The sequence below is a fragment of the Odocoileus virginianus genome, chromosome 1 (genome assembly GCF_023699985.2).
Source record: "Odocoileus virginianus isolate 20LAN1187 ecotype Illinois chromosome 1, Ovbor_1.2, whole genome shotgun sequence".
NCBI classification, from domain to species: Eukaryota; Metazoa; Chordata; class Mammalia; order Artiodactyla; family Cervidae; genus Odocoileus; species Odocoileus virginianus.
Window position 1 is genome coordinate 39964192 of NC_069674.1, and position 21114 is coordinate 39985305.

At 46.5% G+C, this 21114-nt stretch overlaps 1 protein-coding gene across 2 annotated transcripts in view; it reads right to left on the bottom strand.

The window, feature by feature from the left end:
- Nucleotides 1-21114, bottom strand: part of NUDCD3 (NudC domain containing 3) — a 70393-nt gene that overhangs the window by 15399 nt on the left and 33880 nt on the right. For both annotated transcript variants that reach the window (XM_020893306.2, XM_020893307.2), the window contains 2 exons: nt 10310-10442; nt 13-156 (listed from right to left, as the gene is read on the bottom strand). In XM_020893306.2, the coding sequence (XP_020748965.2) occupies nt 13-156; nt 10310-10442 (277 nt within the window). The remainder of the gene's footprint in view (nt 1-12; nt 157-10309; nt 10443-21114) is intronic.

A 21114-nucleotide genomic window follows, 5' to 3' on the forward strand; every position in this document is an offset into this window, starting at 1 on the left:
GCCCACACTCACCAAGACACACTTCCCAGGTTCGAGGCTCCAGAGGGAGCTCTCGGTGTTGATCTTGTGGGTGAACTTCCCTTCCATGAGGACACGCTCCTCATTTTCCTCCAGCACAGCCACCCGGATGGAGGTGCTGCTAAGGGTCACCGAGACCTGGAACAGAGCAAAAGAGAATCACCCTGTGTTCCAAGACAGGAGGGGACAGTGGTTTCCAAGGCGCCTGGCTGCACACAGCAAGAGAACAGGAGGCAAGACCATGCCAAGCGTCACCAGGTCCACTGAACCAAGAAAATAATACCAACCAACTCACACATGAAGGGGACTGTGTCGTCATCCTTCAAGAGAATGCACTTACAGTTTTGATATGCCTAACAGAAACAGGGGGTGCTTTGTGGGAACAGAATCTCTTCTCCAGTGAGAAGGGGAGACCAACTCCCTGGACGGAAGGCAAGCAGGGCCGGTGTAGCAGCGGGGCTACTCCCCCACGCCCACCTTGCTGTCTGGAGTTGGGGGGCTACTCCCCCCACGCCCACCTTGCTGTCTGGAGTTGGGGGGCTACTCCCCCCACGCCCACCTTGCTGTCGGAGTTGGGGGGCTACTCCCCCCACGCCCACCTTGCTGTCGGAGTTGGGGGGCTACTCCCCCCACGCCCACCTTGCTGTCGGAGTTGGGGGGCTACTCCCCCCACGCCCACCTTGCTGTCTGGAGTTGGGGGGCTACTCCCCCCACACCCACCTTGCTGTCTGGAGTTGGGGGGCTACTCCCCCCACACCCACCTTGCTGTCTGGAGTTGGGGGGCTACTCCCCCCACACCCACCTTGCTGTCTGGAGTTGGGGGGCTACTCCCCCCACACCCACCTTGCTGTCGGAGTTCACAGCAGTCCCACCCCAGAGAACATGCCCGGGGCCAGAGCAGCCAGCTCCTCTTCCCTCTGGGAGCTGCTGCGCTGGCTGTGGCCACAGCTCGGCTCTCACCCAGGAGGGTGAGGCCAGGTCCTCTGGTTTTACATTTTGTGTCTGTTCTCCCATATCCTCATTCGCTGGGTCTCTGCTCTCACATGTCTGTCTTCACATCTGCGCTGGAGCTGCTGGACTATGGGCTTTGCTTCATGCGTGGATCCCAACAAGCAGCATCCCAAGTACATTCAGATCAGTAAACAGTCCAGGAAAGAAAACAGAACTACAGGGATTTCCCCCCCACCCCCAATCACCACCACCTTCTCTTTAAAATTCTAAATTCTGTGTTTTACAATGCAAGTCTTTTTATAATAGTATTTACACAATGTGTTCATTACATGAACACAGTCTGGCTAACTTAGACCTTTCTCACTGGAGTGTGGGGTCAGTCAAGCTGTCAAAACAGTTTGGAGGTGGCCCTCCCATGTCACTTGGTAAGTGCTTATTAAATGCTTATAAAGCACTTGAAAAGATTCCCTCAGTGTCATAGAATTTTCGAACTGGAGTTTACACACACGTTGATGGAATCTGATACTATAATCTACCTAAATTTTAAATAACCATAAATGAGTGATGGAAAGGAAAATGATGTCTGCTCCAGTGGGGTCCTGTGAGCCCAAGTTCCACTTACACTCAACTTTGGGAGAATTACCACTTTCTCGACTGATTCTGCTAAGGCACAGGTACAACTCACTTCACTCCCAGCTGCCCAACAGTAGACCAGCTCACTCCTAGATGGATCCAGACAATCGCTGGCCAAATCATGTCCCTGACCATGAACTCAGAAGTGCAGAGAACACTTGACAGGTGGACAAAGGCTCCATCAGTTGGACTCCCAGAAACAAGCTCACTTTAACAAATTAAATTCTCCAGCCAGCTTTACCTAACAGGATAATTTCTAAATCTGGGTGAGTTTCCGTAACATCTGTCTCTTGTACAAAGGGGATGCACCCAGGCAGCAAGGGGAAACTAGGCAGGAAATGCTTCCAACAGCTCCAGTCCAAGGTGTCACTCTGAGAACAGGCGGTCATCTTCTGACCCACAGAGATGACAGGAACAAAACACAAACAGAAGAACCCCAGACAACACAAGGGAAGAAGGGAGAGGCCAGGACAGACAAGCTTTTGACAGCTCTGTGGAGAGGAAGGAAAAGTGTGGGGACAGACGACACAGAACAGGGGCAAGCACAGCTGCGTGGGGCCTCTGGCTGGCAGCTGGCAAGAACAGAGCATGGAGGCAGAACAGCTGAGTCAGTCCACAGGGCAGCTGGGCCAGCGAAGCCCCAGCAGGAGAGGCTGGAATCCGCCATGTGCCACCGAGCAACAGGCAGCCCTGCTCCAGAAAACCTGGCCAGCAGCTGAGGGGACTGGGTGGACACTGGTCCAGCATACCATAAGGCAAAGCCAACCACCAGTCAACCCCAACCACCAGTCAACCCCTCAGCTGTGAGCAGCGATGGGAGGAGCAGACCACAGACATGTAAAGGAGAAAACCATCAACATCATTCCACACTCAAAAGAATGAGGAAGATATATTTTTTAAATAAAAAAACTAATAGGGAACTAAGGACTGTATCCTATGAGAAAAAGCAGCAGCCCCAAAAGACAGACTTAGGTTAACAACAGAAAAAAAAGGTAAAGATTACAGAGCTACCTAAGAAAAAAGGCAGTTTTAAAATATGTCCAATTTATATTCTGAGAGACCTGAGAAGATACTGCATCTGCAGAACCAGAATAAAACATGAAAACAGAACTAGACAAAACAAACAAAAGACACTTAGAAAAAAATAGAGTGAAAATAAAATTTTCAATAGAAAGGCTGGAAGATAATATCAAAAAAATCAAGGTAGAGTAACAAACCAATCCAGGCAATCAGTTTGGCATCCCAGAAACTATGACAAGAAGACGACTACTTTCCAGTGCTTAAGAAAAACATGCCTTCAGTTTGAAAGAAACCACTGAGGGCTGAACAGAAGGAATGAGAGGTGACAATTCATATCACTGAGTATCTAGAATAAGTTCCAAAAAGTTCTAAATAACAGGGTAAAAGTTTACGCACAAAGAACCAGAATGGAAGAGATCACTAGAATCAGTAACAGTGGATGTAAGCAAACAAGAGAATGACACCCACAATCACGCTGAAGCGTCTGCTTGTTTGTTTGTGCCGGATCTCAGTTCCCCTACCAGGGACTGAACCCAGGCCACAGCAGCAAAAGCCCAGAATCCGAGGTGACCAGGGAATTCCAAAGAAAGTATTTTTCAAAGTTAGAATTCCATACAAACTCAAATCACAAAATAAGTGAAAGGTTAAAATAACGGCATTTCTTCTGCTTTATTGACTACACCAAAGCCTTTGACTGTGGGAAATTCTTCAAGAGATGGGAATACCAGACCATGTGACCTGCCTCTTGAGAACTCTGTATGCAGGTCAAGAACCAAGTTAGAACTGGACATGGAACAACAGACTGGTTCCAAATAGGAAAAGGAATATGTCAAAGCTATATTGTCACCCTGCTTAACTTACATGCAGAGTACATCATGCAAAATGCTGGGCTGGATGAAGCACAAGCTGGAATCAAGATTGCCAGGAGAAACATCAATAACCTCAGATATGCAGATGACACCACACTTACGGCAGAAAGTGAAGAACTAAAGAGACTCTTAAAGTGAAAGAGGAGAGTGAAAAAGTTGGCTTAAAACATTCAGAAATGTTTCTACATTCAGAAAACTAAGATCATGGCAACCGGTCCCATCACTTCATGGCAAATAGATGGGGAAACAAAGCAAACAGTGAGGGACTATTTTTTGGGCTCCAAAATCACTGCAGATGGGGACTGCAGCATGAAGTTAAAAGACGTTTGCTCCTTGGAAGAAAAGCTATGACCAACCTAGACAGCATATTAAAAAGCAGAGACAGGGGACTTCCCTGGTGGTCCAGTGGCTAAGACTCCATGCTCCCAGTGCAGGGGACCGGGGTTCGATCCCTGGTCAGGGAACTGGATCCCACATGCCACAACTAAAGAGTTTGTATGCCGCAAGTAAAGACCTGGTGCAAATAAATAAATAAATATTAAAAAAAAAAAAAAAAAAAAAGCAGAGACATTACTTGGCCAACAAAGGTCCGCCTAGTCAAAGCTATGGTTTTTCCAGTAGTCTGTATGGATGTGAGAGTTGGACCATGAAGAAAGCTGAGCGCCAAAGAATTGATGCTTTTGAACTGCGGTGCTGGACGAGACTCTTGAGAGTCCCTTGGACTGCAAGATCCAACCAGTCAATCCTAAAGGAAATCAGTCCTGAATATTCATTGGAAGGACAGAGGCTGCAGCTGAAACTCCAATACTCTGGCCACCTGATATGAAGAACTGACTCACTGGAAAAGATTGAAGGCGGGAGAAGGGGATGACAAAGGATGAGATGGTTGGATGGCATCACCAACTCGATGGACAAGAGTTTGAGTAAGCTCCGGGAGTTGGTGATGGACAGGGAAGCCTGGCATGCTGCAGTCCATGGGGTCGCAAAGAGTCAGACAAGACTGAGTGACTGAACTGAATTGAACTGAACTGACAACATTCAGGAGCACTGTATTTATTACCACACCATCATTTTGAGAAAGTTACTTGAGGCTATAACATAACAAAATGAGGATGAAACTAAAACAGAGGAAGACCCTGGATAAGGGAGGGTCAAACAGTACAAACTTCTACTTATAAAATGAGTAAGTTCTGGGAATCTGAAGTACAGCATGGTGGCTATAATTCACAATACCTGTATATTTAAAAGTTGCTAAGAGAGGAGAACTAAAAGTTCTCATCACAAGAAAGAAACTGTGACTATGTGAGGTGGTGAATGTTAACTAAACTTACGGCGGAATTATTTTGCTACACACACATACACATTTCAAATAATTATGCTGCACATCTGAACCTACAATTATATATGCCAATTATATCTCAATAAAAATAAAGGGGGGGGGGGTAAGATCCCAGAAAGGATCTAAAACACAGTGAATTTAATCTAGAAGTGAGGTAAAAAGAAGTTCTAGAATGCAAGCTATATAATATTGAACTAGAAAATAATCAGTCCAAATGGGAGTCATGGGTGAAAACAGTCTGCAGAGAGTGACTTCTAGACAATACAGAGTACCAATGAGAATCTGGGTAATTCTGAGTTTATGACGACAGTGTACTATTTTTGACCAAAAAAAAAAAAAAAAAGCAAGACAGCAAGAAACTCCAGAAAAACAAAACACTATACAAGAAACTCCTGATCCAAAGGGATGCAGTGAAAGTGGAGTAAAACCAGAGACCTGAGCCCTGAGTGGAAGGGGCAGTGGGCTCAGGCACACACACCTTCGGGGTCCTGACAGATGAAGCTGGACGTCAGGGGAAATTCCGGGTCCCCTGAGACTTTCCTGGGCAGCCACCTGCTGGCTGGCAGGAAGAGCTGAGGCGTGGGGAGCAGGGCAGCAAGCGTATGAGACCAGAGCTGCCCTGGTAGGGCCAATGTGGGGAATGGGAGTGTACCATCTGTAGCTGCAAGTAACTTTCTCAAAATGATGGTGTGGTAATAAATACAGTGCTCCTGAATGTTGTCAATTCAGTTCAGTTGAGTTCAGTCACAAGTCATGTTTGACAAGATATACATAGAAAACATCTGGCAGGACTTCCCTGGTGGTTCAGTGGTTAAAGTTTCCCCTTCCAATGCAGGGGGTGCAGGTTCAATTCCTGGTCAAGGAGCCAAGATCCCACATGTCTTGTGGCCAAAAAACCAAAACAAAAAACAGAAGCAACACTGTAACAGATACAATAAAAAATTTTAAAATGGTCCCCATCAAAAATCTTTTAAAAAAAAGAAAAAGGAAAGAAAGAAAGAAAACACCTGCCAAAAGATCCCAGAAACTAGTAATGTGACTTTTGAGGTTGGGGTGGGGGCTTGAATAGGATAAAAAGACAGAGGCAGGAGAGAAGCTTTTCATTTTACATTTTTATTGTTTTGAACAGGTAAATGTCCTATGCATTCAAGCAAAAAAAAAATTTTTTTAATAGATAAATGCAACCTATTAGCCTTTTTTGCTATGGAAGTTTCTCATAATAAAAGTCTTCCTACATTTTTTTCTAAACGCCCTCTAAGAAGGGAACATTGTGTTGCAGAGCTTTTTAGCACAAATTCCAACAGCTGCATCGAACTCTGGAGGCACAGCATCACTGTACAAGACATGCCCAGGGGTCTTGGTGCTCTTCCGGGAGGTTCCCATGGTGAGGCTAGAGATGGCATGTAGCATGGCCATGAGCCCACCAGCCTGCAGGACCTCATTAGTCAGTAAAGACCACGCACCATCTCCAAGAGGAAAGAGAATATTGCAAAGGAAATTAATTCACTTGTCACTCACTGTCATCTAGTCAGCTGTCATCTGGTCAGGACTGTGCACAACAATATCATGATATTTTCCACTCAGAAGATGACTGATCAAACAGAGAAGGGGGTGGGAGCTGGGTCCTGCTCTCTGCTCCACCACCATCTCACCAGACAGTGTGGGGCCTTAGCAGTTCACATCTCCAGGAGAGTTTTCTCATGTGCCAAGTGAGAGGTCAGACTAAAAATCTCTGTAGTCCAATTTTCCAACATTAAAATCCTATGATTCATTGAAAGGCCATGTTTATAACCAGCCCCAGCTGACTTCTGCAATCACACAAAGAGCTCCGTCCTGACTGCAAACTTCCCTCTCCCGACTCCATGGCTACGCTAAGCAAAGAATGGGGAACTTGGCTGCTTTTCCTGTGCAAAGACTTAACTATATCTCACGAATGAATGAGACCAAAGCTTCATTCTGGGAAACTTTCCTTTAGATTCTCCAGCAAAACGATAGAAATAACAAAAATTTTTAAATGGTTGCATGTAAAATAACAACACTTGAACATAAAGCATAACTCACATGCATTCAGCTGTCCCCCACTACACCTGAGAGGCAAACCCATTTCCACTTAAAAAAATAATCAACAAGGAGTAAAGGAGAGGCAATCTTCTGAGGCCTCAAGCACCAAGCTATAGTTGAAGAAGCGAGGCCCAGGACCGCCCTCCATTAACACTCCGTGCCTCCACATCTGCCCGTTACGCCCAACATGCCTGCCCCCCTCACACAGAGCTACTTACAAACCCAGAACAACTGTGACTGCATCGGCTGAGCTGCTACCATCACAGGTATCATCATGATGGTATCTGAAAGGTTCCACAGACAAAAACCAGAAGTAAACAATGCTGACAGGTAGCTCTGACAGGTACCGCAGGAACGGCTGGAAAAGGAACCAGTCCAGAAAGAAAGTGGCAACTCAGAAACAAACCCTTAGGCCAGCAAAAGCCAAGAGATACAAAATAAACTTACTCCCAAATTTTAAGTGAGGCATGACTAAATCTCTCAGATCATTAAAAACTAGAGAGATCATGAATTTTTAAAAGAAAAACACAGAATTTGAAAGTTGCTGAGGAGAGTATCTTAAAAGTTCTCAGCACACACGCACAAAGTTCTGCAATATGGTGAGGATGTTAACCAGAGATCGTGGTGATCACTCCATAAAACACACAGATATCAAATCATTATACTGTACACCTGAAACTAACACTGTGTATCAATCATACTTTTCTTTTTTTAATGTCATGGGGAGAAAAATACTACTGAAAGAGAAAAAACAATCCAACTACACAGGAGATTAGTGCAAATTAAATCAGCAGGTATCATAACGTGCCAACACTAGATAAATAAATGTCTTACAAAGAATGCGCCTCTTCTAGTCCCAGCATCACAAACACTCAGGTTCATCCACACACCCCCGAGTGCAGGGAGCACGAGCTCCAGAAAAAGCCAGCCTGGAGACCCTGACCCTCTCTGTGTTTCTTCCTGTGAACCACAAAGCCTCAAAGCGCTGCTGGGGGAAGGGCCCGAGGGGTGTCTGGCTGCACGGCACAGGTTAAACAAACAGACTGTTTACATTCCACTCAGCCAGGACCTGTGCTGGTGCACCTGCCGTCAATACCTGAGCCCCACATGTCAGCTCCAGTGCAGTCATCTCATACCAGTCTCGGGGACCATCACGTGCTCAGTAAATGTCTAACGCAGAAATGAGCAAAACCCAGAGCCACCCTCAGTGAAAGCGAGCCCATCTCACCCCAGAGGTCAAGACAAGTGGATCTAAGAGGCAAGGATGTGACGGGGGCATGACGATCCATCCCTTAGCACAATGCGATGAAGGGCAGGCCCCTCACAACACACTGCTGACGGCAGAGCTTGGAATCATGAGACTGACACCCCAGTAACTAGTTGGGCACATCTGAGATGCTGTTTTCAATGAGTAGGCTTCCCAGGTAGCCGTGGGAAGCTCAGCAAGAGCTGTCAAGTGACCTAGGTCTCTTAAGTCAAAGAAAGGGAAAGTAACTAGTTTGGGGTTTTGGCGGGGGGGTTGCCTTTTGTGGGGAGGCCATGCTGTGCAGCTTGTGGCATCTCAGTTCCCCGATCAGGGATCAAACCTGCATCATCAGCAGTAAAAAACAATGGAGTCCTAATCACTGGATTGCCAGAGAATTCCCAAAAATAACTAGTTTTTGGTTGGGCCGAACAAAAGTCCTTCCAGAGAAAGTTTCCGAAGTTCATGGAGAAGCTAGAAGACAGGCTAGACCAGGAAGCTCTAACATTTTTAGCCAAGTAATTAAGTATATAACCAACACTTTTCATAATTTATTTGCCTACATACAAGGTAATCCTACCAAAAAAAACAAAAGGAAAATCAACACCTGACCCACTAAAACTCTAAAGCATGCTGGGCAACTCACCCTGACAGGAAGGTCAGCCTATACCAGCTCTGACCTACCGTGTCAGGGGGGACACAGTCATCAAAAGTAGGATTCTGTGGGAATGACTCCTAGTTACCCAGTATGACCTGGATCCTAAAGTCCATCAGGTCAGGAGGTCGCTGAGCCCTAGTGAGATCTCCTGGGCTGGAGTGAGAAGGACAGAAAGGGAGAGACGTGTAGACAGTGCCGCTGCAGCTGACACCATCCCCACGGCGCCCTGACACGCACCCACAAGGAGCTGTGAAGACCCAGGGGCTCCGGTCCTGCTCCTGTGTTCCATGATGCAGGATGAACTGCATTCATCTGACACTGGTAGGAAGTTGCAGTGTTCTAGAGGCTTCCCCAGCCCCACCCAGACTACTGCAGAGGGCAGGCCTATTTTAGGTAGAGACCTGGGTAACCACAAAGGGACCAGGAGGGACCTCAGGATAGAAGTGGGCTAAGGGGAAGGTCTGGAAGGGCTTGCTCACTGCCCAAAGCCTGGATCTGACATGTATCCACACCAGCAGGAGCCACTTTACTCAGTGGTCGTTTCTCAGAAACGTACATGAAACTCAACTTTTGTTTCACATGCTCTGGGACTGTCCCTTTTAAAGAAGGCTGCAGTTATTTCTGTTTATAAAGAGAGGAGTGGGACACAGGGAAAACACTATGAGCTTTAGAAGCAGACACACCTGAATCAAACCATGGCTGTACCAGGGCACCCATTCAGTCACTCACTCCTTCTAAAACATTCAGACAGTGCTCACTGCTCCTGGCATAGCAAGAGTGAAGGAGACACATGGTGACTTTTCCATGTCAACTTGGATAACTGAGTAACTTCTCTCGTCCTCAATTTCTTATCTATAAAACATGAAAGATACCACTTACTTTGCAGGTTGTAGTTTCTCATGACAAATGCAATAAGAAAACAGTTTCTAGCATATATAAGAATTTTTTACATTGTGGATTATAGTAACAGTGTCCCATTTCACATGAGAGTTTTCTTCTTTAGTGTGAAGCCTGCCTACTTACAACGAGCTATAATAATGTTATTCTCAGCAAGGTCCCCAAGTAAACATCTCTCTCTCACTAAAAGATTAAATTTTCACTCACTCAAGCTCACCAAGATGGAGAAATCCACTCAAGCTATAAATGTTACAGCTCCACAGAGCACAGGACTGAAGTCCACTTATCACGACAGAATCTGTGGTTCTCTCCTTTGCCTTTCAGGATTCCATCTTCCCCAGTGTGAAATGGGTGTAACAACAACTGCCTTGCCTACTCTGTAGGCACTGGCAAAAGCACTGTAGTACTTCATATCATTTATTAATGATATGAAAATACTGTAAGTAAGAAGAAAAAAAAAGTTAACGTGGTTAAAGAGGGTGGAGATTGGCATGCTTGTGACTGAAGACAAGAAGCAGTCTTGTGCTGGTGGCTAAGCAGCTCCAGCGCAGCCCACAGCCTGAAGCCTTTGCTTCAGGAAAGAAGCTGAGCAGATGAAGCTGGAAGGCCCTGGCGGTTACCTGCTTGCCCTTCACCACGTGCCTGGGCACCGGCACCTTGAGCTCTAGGTCGGTGTAGTCCTGGGACCAGGTGTAGTTCTCACGCACAGCACCGTTGTAGCTGTCAGGGTTTCTCTGGAACTGCTCCTGTCTCCTGAGAAAGAACAAGAAATAAGACGACAGCCCAGGCCCACAAGCAGGGCAGGAAGCCCACAGGGTACCCAGGAACATACTGTCTCCAGGTCCTGAGAATGTTCACCTAACCTTGCTTTGGTTCTTCGTTGAAAACTCCCCTTCCCTCTGGCTGATTTCCTTTCTGACCACCCAGCTAGGGCCTCCTGGAAGTCACAGGAACAAAGGGAAAAGCCAAGGAGAAGCACCGTGTAGCACCCTCAAGGTTAGGAAAAATATCCGTCACTGCAGTTCATGGCACAGCCTGGCTCTCCTGGTCTTCACAGAGCTTAGAATCCAGACCAGTCCACAAGCCAAAGAGCCTCATTAATAACATCCTCGGGCTTGTGTGTGCCTGGTTTCTCATAAACTGCTTGGCAGGGCATATCTTTTTAAAAAAAAGGGGGGGAGGGGACGAAAAAACAACTTCAGTCTATAGCTACTCAACTTCAGTTCTAATCCAACCCCGGCCTCCATCTTCCCCTGGTAAATAAATCAAAGCCAAGGCACTGCACTGAACTGCAGGCTTTCTTCAGATGTGAGCAGTGTGCTTATGAGACAGCCTAGGAAAGAAGCCCCGTCAGCTGAATCTTGTTGTACGTGCATTACCAACCCAGCACAGATGCAAACAGGCATGGCCAAGCTCATGTCAAAAATAAAACACAATAAAACACTTGTCACAAAATTTAAGTGTTAATAATAGTAAAAACACCACATAAAAATAAGTTGAGAGTCCATCATAGTTAAGTTTTTGATCTAAATTAAAAGACAGAAACCTAGTCAAGGAGGAGACAACACCTATGAGCATGCCCATCCCAACAACAGGTGCATGCAGCCCCCTTCTGCGCGTGCGGCACCGAGCTGATGCGCCTGGAGGGAGAGGCTGATGGGTGGGCTGCCACACTCACCGTGCATGCCTACATGTCTGCAGAGGAAAACATACAAGAGGGTCAAGAGCTGTACCCCATCAGCCCCTCACCTCTGGTTAGGAGGGGCTGCAAGTGGTGGTTAATGAGGACGCACTTTTCAGGTGAACGTTGTAAGCCAAGAACACGTTTACCTCCTGTAGGTGTGCCTTCCACACCTTAAATCTGAGGCTGGGCCTCTATCACAGCCCAGGTTCTCTGGGCTGGTAAACTGGTGGCTGCTATGGGCTATGTCCCCCAAAATGAATGTGTTAAAGTCCTAACCCTCAGCACCTCATGTGGAAACACGGTCTAAATGGATGTAATCCAGTTAGAATGAGGTCATTAGGGTAGGCCCTGACCCAATGCGACTGTGTCCTTAAAGGGAGGGGGCTCTGGACACAAAGACATGCACAGAGGAACAACGTGAAGAACCTTGGGGAGAAGACAGCCGTGTGGCAGAGGCGAGCGATGTGGAGCTGGTGTTTGTGGAGGGCGCTGACCAGGAAGCATCACAGGGTGGGCAGCTCAGAAGGCACGTGCCCCTCCCCACCCCCCGCAACCCCGTATGGACCTGCAGCTTCTCCCCAGCACAGATCAGCAAGCTGTTGGGTGTTTTTAACACTCTAAATCCACATTCTCTTTAAATAAAGTTAATTATTTCCAGCCGACAGTGTGCAAAAATAAGTCTCCTGTCATATGCAGGTGCTCTGGGCCCCCCCTCACCCTGCCCTCCCAGACCAGTCTACAGCCACACCCCTGCAGCTGTTGGCCAGCACCGGGGTGGGAGGGGGAAGGGGGCGGGCGGAGTAGGAAGGGTGGGAGGAGGAGCATGAGTCAGCAGCCAGGGTGCAGACGGGGAGCAGGCCTCACTGCAGCACCCACACCTGATGAGCCGGATCAGCCCAGATAACAGGGTTGTGACTGTGTTCAAAAAAAGCCCTCTCCAAGGGAGAGGCTCTGCTGGGCAGGCACCCACAGCCAGTGTCACCTGCACAGGTGGGAAAGGAACTCAGACCCGCCTCCCCCCTCCCTCCCTCCAAGCCCCTGCACCATGGGGGTGGCAGCGTGGGAATTAGAACAGCCAGTGGCCAGTGGGAGAAGCGGAGGGTGAAAGGGGTCACAGACCCCAAATAACGGCTCTTGTGCAGGAGACTGGAGCCCATATAGGAAAACAGGTTATAATTCAGCAGGGGGCACTCTCAAGCCCCCTTCCAGGTTCTGGGGGGGTGGGGGTTGATTCCCCACTGTGTGGAGGCAGGTGCTGGCCAGCACTCACCAGGTTCCTGGAGCCAGAAAAGAGCTGCTTCCACCCTGGAACATCCAGCCTCCACTCATTCACACCTGCCTCTCATGCTCTAAGGCAAAGGCCACCTCTCCTGGGTGTTCAGTGGGACACAGGTGTGACAGCTCCCCACCCACCTGTAGATGCCACTGTCCGTGTACCCAGGGGAGGGGCCCAGGCTTGTGCGTGAGGCATGTGGTGTGCACGTGTACATGTGAGTGAGTACGTCCTATGAGCATGTGTGTGGTGTGTATGTGTGTGTGGAGTACACAGTGTGTGAGCACTTCTATGTACACGTTTTCCCTTGTGTGTGTGTGATGTGAACGTGTGGTGTGAGCATGTTCGCGCTGTGTGTGCGTGCAAGCCTGGGTGGCATGCACGGTGGTTAGTAGACGGTAGTTCATCCTCTCCCTTTATAGAGCAGCTCCATCTTTCATCGATTTCCTGCTCTTCTCACTGATCCTACCATATCCCACACCTGGAGCTCGTGCTCCGCAATGAGAGAAGCCAGCACAATGAGAAGCCTGCACACCGTAACTAGAGAGTAGCCTCCACTCACTTCCACTAGAGAAAAGCCCGTGCAGCCAATAACAACAAAGGTATAACAGAATGAGATGACCACCACTGTGTAACCTACAATGGAAACACTGAGTCTGGGCAGCCTTCCTTGATGGATGCGGAGCGCTAGGTGAGAGGTGGATGGGAGTCTGTCTGCTCACAGAGGGAGCGGAAAAATCACCTGTGTCCACAATAGCCAGATACCAGGCACCTTCTGAGAGAGCCTCACCTCTGTGGTAGTCCTGCCCTAACGCTGAACCTTAAATCCGCTCCACACCACAGGTCTAGTCACCAGACTACAGGGAGCACAAGTGGCAGAGAATACATCCATCAAAACCACCAACATAAAACCAAGTCCAGCATCTGGGAGATTACAATAGACAAAATTCTAAGTTTCTTTACAAACAAATGGTTACAAAGGGCATCATAAAATGAAAAAACAGAAGAGGAATTATTCTAAATTAAGAGACTTAGAAGATACAGCAACCAAATGTAATGTTTGGACCTGCTGGACTGCTATTTTGAAAAAACCAACTGTAAAAAGACATTTTGAGACAATGAGGGGAAAGTGAACGTGGTCTGGACATTAGATGATTATAGGGAATCATAAATTTGTAAATTGTGATATACATTTAGTCCATTTTTCTTTTTTACTGAAATACGCATGGGTGAAAGAAAGTTTGTGATTTCTGGGCTCTGTCACATCAAAAAAAAAGGGATTAGGAAGAGAAAGGAAACATGAATTCTGACATATTGTTAATAAGAAAGTGGGGGGACCTCATGGACATTCAGTATGCTATCCTCTCCATTTTGTGTCACCAAACCTGAAGGATCTGTCTTGGCTACTCACCCAGGAGTGGATCTGCTGGGTCAAAGGTATAAAAGAAAGCATCTCACCCTTAAGAGATAGTGAGAAACTCATTTCCAAGGGCTGCCCCAATTCTCACTCAACAGAGGTATGCACAGGGGTCCTGCTCAACACTGGAACAAGTTTTATCAAGTAAGTATATACAAAAAATAGTGTTTCCGATTGGTCTTGATTCACATATCCCTTCATATAATGTTAACTGGCCATATGCGACTCATTTCGGCAAAATTCCTGCCATGGCTTTTGTTTGTGCTTTCCCTGGTTTGAAGTTCTCCATAGATTTTTGGTAAAATTTTTTGTTGGTTTCCGAGTATACAAACACCTTCACCTAGCTGATAAGTTGTCTTCCAACTTCCTTCCAGATGTTTGATTAACTCAAGTACCACCACTATCATCAAACAATCTCATAACTTCTTCCCTCCCTGAAGTCTGAAGGGCATTGCATCTATTTTCTAACAGGAATACTCTAATATTTTCATCTCTAATTTCTGGAGTTATCATGCCCTTTGCATTCAACCTGGTTTCCTTGTGTAGTCTTTTCTTCTCTTGACCACTTGGACCAGGAGTTTGTCTGAACAGAAAATGCAGCTGAGGAACACAGGGGCCAGCCGGGAACAGGACTCGCCTGCAGTCACTGCGTGCAGCAGCCCAGCTCCTCTGGGATACCTTCTGGTCCTTAGCGCCCACTCACCACCTTAAGGAAGGCTCAGTTTAATAAAAAAATTCTTACAAGTATATTTTGAAAATGTGCTTTTAACATTTTAAAATTAATTTTGCAGTACGGTTAAAAATACGAGTTGATTCTATATTTACCTAAAATAAATGAGGCAAGGTGCTTGGAGTCTCATGATATGCCCATGAATCACTTGACAGGTGTTAATGCAAATTTAGGGAACGTCTTTGACAATCTGTATCAGATGGTCAGCCAACAAAAACATAATCAATATTTACTACAAACTCTTCTAATTAACAAAAGATATAAGTTGGTTATAGTGAGACATTTTCTTAAATCATGTTAATTACTTTAACAAGGGAAAGAGACATCCCAATTTTTTTTACAAGTGTATAAATGTGAAATATACATTTTAAAACAAAAAGATAATTTACTCCATAAATATGCTGAATTCTTAGTCTTTTAAATCAATTTTCTATTCCTAGTCATCCAAAATCAGGACACTTACGACCAGCTTTACCATTTCAAGTCCCAACAGACTTCCCAACTGAGGGATACAATTGTATCTCAGAGACATGGTAGGTTCTGTCCCAGACTACCACACACCCCAATAAAGTGAATCAAAAGAATTTTCTGGTTTCCTAGTGCATGCAGAAGTTATGTGTAGTCTACACTCTACAACTATTCTGTGTTAAGTGTGCAACAGCATTGTGTCTAAAAGACAATGTACATACTTTAATTAAAATTACTTTATTGCTAAATAATGCTGACCATCATCTGAGCTTTTAGTGAGTCAATCTTTCTGCTGGTGGAGGGTCTTGCCTTGATCAGGGTGATTGCTGAAGGATGGGGTGGCTGTGGCAATTTCCTGAAAGGAGGCAACAGTGAAGTATGCCACACAGGTTGACTCTTCCTTTCATGAAGGATTTCTTGAGCAGAGAATGCTATTCAACAGCATTTACCCACAGGAGATCTTCTTTCAAAACTGGAGTCAATCCTCTCAAATCCTACTGCTAATTTTATGTAATAATTCAACACTCTGCTGTCATTTCACGAACAATCTTCACAGCATCATCACCAGTAGATTCCATTTCAAGAAATCACTTTCTTTGCACATCCATAAGAAGCAACTCTTCATCCATTAAAGATTTATGTTTATAACATACATAATAATAATGAAAAGCTATGAAATATTAGAATTACCAAATCGTGACACAGAGACAAGAAGTGAGCAAATGCTGCTGGGAAAATGGGGCTGTGAGACCTGCTTGACACAGGACTGCCACAGACCTTCAACTGGTACTCAACACAGTATCTGTAAAGCACAATAAAGCAAAGTGAGATAAAATGAGGCATGTGTGTAATGGGACCAGAGGAAAACAACACCCAAACTTTCAGGAGCTGCATATCGTCAGGGATGCAACTAGCAAGAGCCACGTGTCAGAAACATCCCATCGTTAGTACTGAGAAAGCTAACGGAAATTTTATTTTGTTCTGCCTGAGATATGACAGGTCAGGGGTTGGTAAATGACAGCCCAGCACCTGTTTGGTAAATAAAGTTCTATTGGAACGAGCTACAGTAATTCATTTACAAAGCATCTTTGGTTGCTTTGGGCTCCAGAATGCGTGACCTGCAAAGCCTGAAATATTTACCAGCTGGCCCTTTAGTTTATGCAATTTTGGGATTTGGGGGTTAGTTTTTAATGAGCTTTGGTTCATTTGGGCTTTTTGTTTTTGTTATTTTTGAAAAGCCATGTTCCAAGAAAATTTTTAAAAGGCAACAATCTTAATCAATAAGAAAGCATCTGAAATGAAAGGACTCCAATCACTGCAACACATGGCCAGATGGCGTTTCCCCCACTCCCGGTGGCTCCAACCTAGGAAGGGTCAGCATGGACAGCAGACGGGCCAGGGGTTCAGGGTGATGAGTCAGACTACTCATACCCACTCTGGGCTGCAGGTTCTTCATCCTGTCACCTCCTAGGATTCTCAGGTGACAATCACGTGGAAGTGCATACACACAGTGTGCCTGGCAACACACGTTTTGTGGGATTTTATCTAGTGTTTCCCTCCCATAAACCCTCCCAACACCCCATCCCTGCCCCTGTCCCGAGGAAGAGAGCAAATGGTCTTTCATTCTGGAAGTCGTCTGCTGTCCTCTTCTCTTAACACCTTCTTGACTGTCCCCCTGACTAGACGATCTCACACACCAAGTGAGGTGGACACACTCCTCCACCTCTCTAGTCCAGACCTTAGAGGGATGAGGATGAGGCTCAGAAAAAACAGAGGTAGGGGAATTAAAATAGAGACCAAAAGGGATATCAAGAATCACCAAGACGATTCTGAAGAGGACAAACCGGGGCAGGGGTGGGGAGCAGGGGACGGACACAGCCCCTGCAGATGTCAACTGTGGCCCTGGCACTCAGGGAGCAAATGGTGAGCAGGGAGACCACCCCACCCTGAACCAGGGCCGCCCTCGTGGACTTGGGTGGCACGTGGGTGAGGAAGAACGGCTGTCTGACAAAGGGCACCAATGCACAAAACTAAACCTAGAAGTGAAAAGCACACTTACACTTTAAACATTTTGTAGGAAATATTTGTACCACATCCAAGTATAAAAGTACTAACAAGAAAATACATTAGATGTAAAGAAAATTTACATCTAAATTAAATGTGCTACTTCTGGATGAGAAGGCCCCCAAAACACACAAAGTTAAGGACTTCCCTGGTGGTCCAGCGGTTAGAAATCCACTGGCCAATGCAGGAAACACAGGTTCAAGCCCTGGTCCAGAAAGATTCCACATGCCTTGGGGTAACTAAGCCCACACTACACCCACTACTACACCACGACTACTGAGCCACACTCTAGAGCCTGTGCGCTGCAACAAGAGAAGCCGCCACAAGGAGAAGCACAAGCACCGCAACGAAGAGTAGCCCCCAGTTGCCACAACTAGAGAAAGTCTTCTCGTAGCAACCAAAAATAAGTAATAAAAAAATTTCAAAATGCAAACAATTAGATGGTAGGCCAGAGTGAGGAGCAAGATCTATGACACATAACCAACAAAGAACTGAAATATATAAAGGATTTCTACAAATCAGTAACAAAAATAGGAAAGTCGGCAAGGGCTATCAAGAAGACATTCAGAGAGAAGGAACCCGAACTGCCACTGAACACCAGATGACATGGCCTGCGAGTAACCACAATTGTGAGCAAAATAATGGACTCATCCGTCGACTGACCAAAAAAAAAGGTAAACCACTGAGATAATGAGAGAGCAGGGTGAGAGGAGTATAACCTTCCATGCAGCCCTGGAGAGTGCACACCCTACAACAGCACTTCTCAGAGCGTGGATCATAAAATCTACGTGTGGAACAGAACACGACAGGGAACAGAAAATGGGAAGCTGTGCTGCAGAGAAAAAGCCAGCACAGCTTCATGGAGCCGCCCCCACATTTGCACTGGGCAGCTGAGGGTGCAGCCGAGAGAGTCTGCATTTGTTGCCCAAGAGAACCCATCACACATGCAGGAAAGGAGCTGCACCATGGCCAAGAGAGGTCATGGAGTCAACAGGGGGTCATGGGGCCAGAAGGAGGGCCCTGGGGTAGAAAGGGGGTCACAGAGTAGGCAGGACATCATATCATATCCAGTGCGGGTAAACATGACAGCAGGTTCAATCAGTGGTCCAGTGTATGAGGCTGAACAACTGGAAACAGTTTAAAGACAAAGGATGATGACTGAGTGGTGCTTGTGTCGGGGGATGGATATATCCATCAACACAAGACAGAGAAGCACCTGGGGGCTCACAGTCAACCAGTCAATCACAAAAGCAGGAACACCTCCTCCAGAACACATCCAAGCTAGGACACAGAATTCACCTACTAGAAGGATTGGCTTACTCCATCGCAGGTTATAGGCGATAGGAACCCTGTTCTCACTCTCAGAGAAAGGTACAAAGATTTCAATGTATTTCCAGAAAAAAACATAAGCACATACACTGACAGGGCAGAGGTAGGGGGGCCCAGCGGCAGGAGCTCCCAGAATCAGTGAGCTCATTCACTGCCATGTGCGGTTTCTAAATATTGCCTGTAAAGAAAGCAATCAGGTTCCTTGAAGAATGGGTGGAAGAGAAAATATGATGAGATGAGCCTGGAACCAGGCAATACCAGAAAGTAAGGAAGTGCTCAAAAAACCACAGGATGCAGAACGTCAAGAGGACAAAGAAGCCAACCAGAGAGCTCCCAATGGGGCAGAGCTGGAACTGATGTGAGTGTAATATATATGTGAGTAAACATATAACCCAGTGTTGGACTATAAGGCAGAAAATAAAGTGATACCCATGAGTCACTCTGATACAAATGAATGACTGAATAAACAAACAACTAATTAATAAACAGAAGGAATGAGGGAAATATAAAATCAGTGTTAATAACACAGTGATAATTGCTGTAAGCAAGATTCACTGATTATGTTAAAAATAGTGGGTGAGACTTTTAAGGGGAAATGGGATATCTGCAAAACCTCACAGTATCTCCCCCCAAACATTCATCAATTAATAATGTGGTTTTAATCTATGTTGAGAATTTAACAAATTCTCAGCAACTCCTCTACCCTCCTAGGAGGTGGAACAGAAAGGGAACAGCAGTGACATTAGGTGAGGACACCTGCAGACTTATCCTTAACCAGGTGGCCAAGCTAACATCACAGTCTTAAGTCATGTTCATATCACGGACACTCATAGGATGTGAGGGGAAGGACACATCACCTCCGCGGTCTTCATCCCAAAATCCATATCCCAATTGGATCATGAGAAAAGACCAAACCAACTCAAACTGAGTGTCTACAACACACCTGATGTCTTCAAAGTTTGACAGTCACAAAAACCAAAAAGATGGCGAAACTGTCCCAGGCTGAAAGTGACTAAAGAAACACGACAACAACACGCAAGGTAGCATTCTGTTCCAAAGGGAACAGAAAGGGAACACTAGCTAGTGAAGGGGTGGTGGTGGTGGGACCAAAAACAGAAAAACCCCCAGAAGGCAAGAGCACCAGCTCACTTTAGGGGCAGGAGTGCGACTCCACTCTCAGGCTCATTCTATAGCCACGAACTCAGGCACCGAGATTCAAGCCACCCCAAAGTTTGAATCCTGACTTTCACCGGGACAAGGGTGTTTTCTGATCACATGTCCCAACCCCTTTAAACCCTGGATTTCCTCACCTGCTTACTCACAGAGCTGCTCAAAGACTTACATCAAACAATATTCACAAGACCCCACCCAGTACTCCATGTGCAGCAGCTCTACACGATGCAGGGTTGTTAATAATAGACATTCGCTAACATTTCCTGCCCGTGATGCTGAACCAAAGCCCAGGCAATGAGGCTTGGCATCATCTCCAATTCAAGATTACTGTATTTACTCTTTCCCCCTCTCCTTTTCCTCCCTATCTCCCGAACTTCTCCAGTCCCACTGATTTTGAAAAGGAAATAAAAGGGCTTTTACCCTTTGCATAATTTCCCTGCCGACTGCCATTGTTCATAGCACTTGATATAGCAAATTCTGGCAATGTTTTCCCATTTGCTTTATCTGGAGAGTGGTTATTTACTGCAACTGCTGTTTTGGGGGGCGACAATGCCAGGGATCCACAAATAGCGAGGTGTGTCTGCATAACAGTTAGTCCGTGGAGGGTACCACTGAGCTGGCTTCCTAACTTGAACCGCAGCTTGGCAACAATGGACCTAAGGGATTTTAGCCTGAATTACTCCAATCTAGACTCAGAAAGATGGTCCTTTGTTTTCCCGTATGCACCAACTCCTGGGAGAAATTCCAGCAGAAGAGCTATGCAATCTGCTGGGAAACAAGCCCCACAGCGTCAGCATCAACCTGCCCCATCCTGAGTAAAAGGGTCACCCACATCAAATAGCCCAAGTTCTCGGCAACCCCGCCTGACCCCCAGCCCCGCTGCCTGGTATCTGCCCAGCACTGGCCTCCCTGTGCCACCCTATCCTCAGGCCCCCACATTCAGCTCCGTCCAGGCCTGGCCACCAGCAGTGCCAAAGCCACACCCCTGTGATTGCGGCATCCACACACTTGCTGCTCAGGAAGTGCCAGCTGAGCACCAATATGCCTACACCATTCTGGGCGTCGGGGCCTGAGAGGGGGCATCAAGGGCAAGGCCCACTTGAGGGGGGCTCAGACCTCAAGGGCCAGTGGTGCACCAAGTTAATAAACATGACTGGGTGGCCCCTGCAGAGCCTCCAGGGCCTCCCACTGAGATCTGCTAAACGACAGGACATGCTACTCAGAAAGGTCACGGAGCCACATCTCTGGTCAAGGGAGTCACAGAGGCCTGGCAGGCAGAAGGGTGCC